The sequence below is a fragment of the Micropterus dolomieu genome, linkage group LG23 (assembly GCF_021292245.1).
Source record: "Micropterus dolomieu isolate WLL.071019.BEF.003 ecotype Adirondacks linkage group LG23, ASM2129224v1, whole genome shotgun sequence".
Classification (NCBI taxonomy): Eukaryota; Metazoa; Chordata; class Actinopteri; order Centrarchiformes; family Centrarchidae; genus Micropterus; species Micropterus dolomieu.
The window spans coordinates 5,902,459-5,907,244 of record NC_060172.1 but is presented as its reverse complement, the minus strand read 5'-3'; the positions used below and the strand labels follow the sequence as shown (position 1 = coordinate 5,907,244).

The window sequence follows — 4,786 nt, the reverse complement described above, 5'->3', positions numbered from 1 at the left end:
CCACATGTCCACACAGAAAAGCAAAACAACACTAAATGTGATATTGGTACAGATGTCCGTGAAAATGAATGATAGAACTAATAATGAATATTGCAGCAGCGGGTGTCGAGCAGGAACATGATAGCAGCAGGCGGCCCGCAACCACAGATCCAGACCCCACAGCTCCAGAGCCAGAAACACCTGCAGAAAGTGATAGAAGAGGAGAAGGACGCGAAAGCACAAAGCTACAGAAGATGGAAGTTGGGTTGGTATCATGCATTAATGGGATACAGCTGGAGAGGGAGAGGAGAGGAGAACCGTGGGAAGTCTCACTGCAGTCCAGTCCTATAGCAGCATAACTATGGATGAATTGTAATATCTTCGATCCTGTGATTTCTGATCTAGTGTCATCATCAGATAAAATATTTTGTCCAATACTTGGTTTTTTACAATAATTACCTGCAAAAATAAGTACATTCCCATCACCCTGACCTGTACTCTGTGTTTAGTGCTTTAGCAAACTAAGATGCAGTGGTGATCTGGGTTGATGCTGCGGTATCGTGGTTCCGCCCAAAGACTGGGACATCTCAATTGCGGGCAGTGCTCAGCTGTCAATCATGAGGTGAACCCCCCTTTTTATAACTTAAGGTAACTAATTAAAACCAAACATAAAAAAAGGTTGACGTGGTGCGACAGCAAACTTTCAATGTGTTGAACTTGTTCTGCATGAATGGTTCATTTGCACAAATTGCTGACAAGTTAGCACTTCACAAACTGAGACCAACCAACTGCAGCTGCCTTGCTCCTGCTAGGTTTTAATGTCATGTGACATCATGACGTTTTGCAGCACCTGCAACAAAATTTCTAACCAGCATGCCTTATGTGAAGTCCAGCATGCATCGGGTTAAGTCAGCGCTAAGCATGGCTGTAGACTCTTAGTTTTATTTGATCATTTTCTAACCTTTAAAATTATCCACATATACATATTATGTCCCCTGCAATAGAAATAAGTTAGAGATGTGACCATTTTACTCCTCTAATTAAGTATCTCTGTTGCTAGTGTTCCAGCTGGAGCAGTTTAGCTGCAGCTCATCTTTGACCTTTCACTCCCTGACAAGCCACACGGCAGCCTGACATCCAACAGAAGAGCGCTGTTAGCTGATCGACCAGACCTCCACAGCATCGTCTCCAGTGTCTGCTGATAAAATCAAAGTCGGCTAAAGAAATGGCAAAGAAACATAGCGAGAGTCACTCTGCTTTTTAGAAGAGGTGGAGACTGAGCTGCACTTCTTTAGTGTTTATTGTCAGATCTTAAACATCTTCATCATGTCAGTTTATAGAAGGTAAGACCATATAAATTAAATAAACTGTGATGTCTCTGGGATGACATTTCAGTTAAATCAGAAACCTTAATAATTGACCAGCAGAGGCCCAATGTGCTAAAGGAAGGTTTCTATATCACACTTACATATTTGATTTCATATCAGTAATGATAATATTTTATTAAGTAGCTGTACTGCAGAGGCATTGGGACTCGGTACTCATTGTGGATTGACGTTAATAGCGTTGACGTTAATTTTCAGCTTGATGTTTAAAACAGATTAGGACAATCACAGTATTACAGAAGTATTACCAGCTAAATGTACTTAAAGTATCAAAAGTAGTGAATTTATTAGTTAGTGGGGGGGAGAGGGGGGGGGGGGGGGTTTAATGCTGTAGTTGCTGGAGGCAGTGCTAGTTTTTCACTTATCTAGTATAGTCAAGTGGTTCCCAACCTAGGGGGCAGGCCCCTCCAAAGGTCACAAGATAAATCTGAAGGGTGAGAGAGGAAAGAAGACAAAAGTAATTTGATTTGACACACAGCTGTTTTCATTATTTTTCTGAAATGTGACAGGAGTCCACAGCTACACACTGATTTTTGTCAAGAATTTTTAGATTTTTTTATGTGAAATTTTAATCTGTGAACTAACCAGTAACTTTGTCTGTCAAATAAATGAAGTGGTGCAAAAAGTTTAACATTTCCATCAGAAATATAGAGTAGAAGTATGAAGCAGGGTAAAATGGAAATACTAAAGCAAGCACCTCAAAATCCCAATATGTCACTTTATTCTTTTCTCAACATTTCTTCTGGCCGTCCCACTCGTCTCACTGAACTAATCATTTCCTCTGTTTCATCGCAATTATTTAAGTCATTATTTAAGTTGATCTAATTTTTTGTCAGTTAAAATAAGCTGTAATTTATACATATATATATATATGTATGTATGGATATTTACATTAAGGGGAGCCTTAAGATAAGTTACGCAATTGTTTAGAGAGAAAGATTTTTTATAGTTTTTGCTTAAAGTAGTAAAATGCTAGATTAGACCCCCGGTCGCTGTGCCCCTTCATGGTTGATCGTTTGTAAGTTAGATGTTATTTAGACACTGGATAGCCCCTTTAGCCAACCAGCAACTTCACTATCAGAAAGTCTGAAATAACATTCTGAGGTTAGAAGCTCACATTTCTAGCTAGCCATCTTACCCCATGTGGAAAATGCCTTTTCCCTAAAAAACTACAATACAAATTAATTTGTCAACAGTAATTATTTATTTTACTTTATATTATGTTACCCTAAGCATGGTCATCTCCAAGATAAAAAAAAAACCTATAAAACATTATTTTATGTGTCAGCAAATAAACATTGAGCTTAGGGGAGGCGTCTTACCCCACTCTACCCTACTACATCACTTTCCACCACTGTCAGTGAGTATAGGTGTAAGGGGTGTTGATTTTGTATTTTATTTTCACTTTCAAATTGTTTTATGGACCAAAGGAACAATTCAGACAAACAAACTAATTTATATGTCATTGTTGTTACTCCATATTCATCGTACTTTCAATTGACCAGAGAGAGAGGGGGGGGGGGGGGGGGGGGGGGGGGGGGGGGGGGTAGGGTGAGTACAGAAACAGTGAACAAACACTCTGACACTCAGAGTCGACGCGGCAGCAGAGCTCTGCGCTTCAACTATGGATGTTTGATAAGAGGGACACAGTCAGAGACAAACAGAGGTAAAGAGAGGGGACTGAAGCAGACTGCCGGTGGATGTGTGAGTCTGTGCCCGGGCTGCAGTGGATCTGTGCCAGCCCCGGTGTGAATGGGATTACGCCGGTCGTTCCGCGTCTCCTGTCGGTGCTGCTGCTGGAGGAAACATGCGGCTGCAGAGCTTCCCGGTCCCCACCGTCCTCCTCCCGCTGCTGCTGCTGCTGCTCGGGCTCTGCAGCGGCACAAGTTTTCCAAGTAACATCAACATAGGTGAGTGAGCGGCTGGCGGCGGGGTTTCTGCACCTAGCGGCGCTCCGGGACCAGCTGGAAGACTCTGCTTGATTGACGCTCATAGTGTCTGTAAACCCATATCCCTGTATTTCTAATCCAGCCATATAGGCCTATATTCACTAGCCTGAGCATTCGCGTAATGACGCACTGTGATAGGTTCTCCCAACTAACATTTATCATTTTAACAACACAGTGCAACGAGATTAACTTGTAGTTCCCTTGATGCTATTCACAACACAAACGTTAGGCTATATCCAAAAACGATTTACAGTAGATGGGTGGATAAATAATAAGTCATAGAAATAAAACTATTTTACGTGGTGGAGTGCTGAGGATGAATTTAGGAGTCTCACAGCCTTAGAGAAGAAGATGATCTGAAGTCTGGTGGTACGGCAGCAGATACTTAAACTAAATATCTCTTACCAGACGGCAGCAAGTTGAACAGGCTGTGGCTGGGGTGGGTGACATATCACTAATATAGGCTTATTTATATGCCTTTTCATGTAATATGACTTAAAAAAAAGTGATTCTCTGTAACATTTCCATGACCGGTCCTATAATAATCCTGTAATAGAGAACTCCTGTTATGAGTTATATCATGTTTAGCGCCACTCAGCACTCCTGTAAGAATGCCTGTAGCTGGGATTCCCTCTGATATTTACAGTACGCTAGTATTCATATATTCATGTTGTGACTATTTTGTGTCCCTGATATATTCCAGTAATGGCGTAGATGTGTTCGGCATCTTAAAACTACAGTAATACGTTTTTTCTTTTCAACTGATTATATGAAATTGAACCATATAGAGTCATATAGAAATATTTATATATGGATCAGAACCATGGACAGAGTCACATAGCAATACTATAGGATTCAGCACCATGGACAGAGTCACATAGCAATACTATAGGATTCAGCACCATGGACAGAGGCTCTGACTCCTATTTAAAATCCTAAAATATTCCACTTTGAGTGTTTCATGGTGTTTTGTAGCATATAGTTATCAACTCATAATGTATTTATAGGTGCAGATTTTTACAAATCATTTAACAACAACACAGACAAATAACCGCAGCAGCTGCAAGTTTATACATTTGCAATTTCATTCGCTATTCTTTTAATAAGGTAGTGTGCTTTTTTGTCCTAGAAGGAAAGGTGCTCTGTAGCGCTTGTGGTTGTAAATTCTTACAATAATCGTGGCTTAGTGTGTTTAATGGCTCCTATAATATTTCCTGTGAGACTTCCAGGCTGTTAGAACTGGGAGAATGTAGCCTGCATTAATTTTTATAGTATTTCTATGATATTTATGTGTTGACTCGAGCTTTTTCCTGCAGCATGGGTGACTGATCACTGTGACAGTTATTCAGAATCTTGCTGTACTGTTGATTTTATCTTTTATTTTTCAAATAGCAGTCACCTCAGGTCACTGTATTTTGGGCAATGAAACACAAAATGAAATTCATTTTTAAACAACACCAAGATAAAAAAAAA

General features: G+C 40.2%; 1 protein-coding gene across 1 annotated transcript in view; it reads left to right on the top strand.

Moving 5' to 3' along the window:
* Positions 1–3,171: 3,171 nt before the first annotated feature.
* The window catches only part of LOC123962924 (glutamate receptor 1-like), a 91,008-nt gene continuing 89,393 nt past the window's right edge, over positions 3,172–4,786 (top strand). Inside the window, exon 1 of the mRNA XM_046039427.1 lies at positions 3,172–3,274. Within this exon, the coding sequence (XP_045895383.1) occupies positions 3,172–3,274 (103 nt within the window). The remainder of the gene's footprint in view (positions 3,275–4,786) is intronic.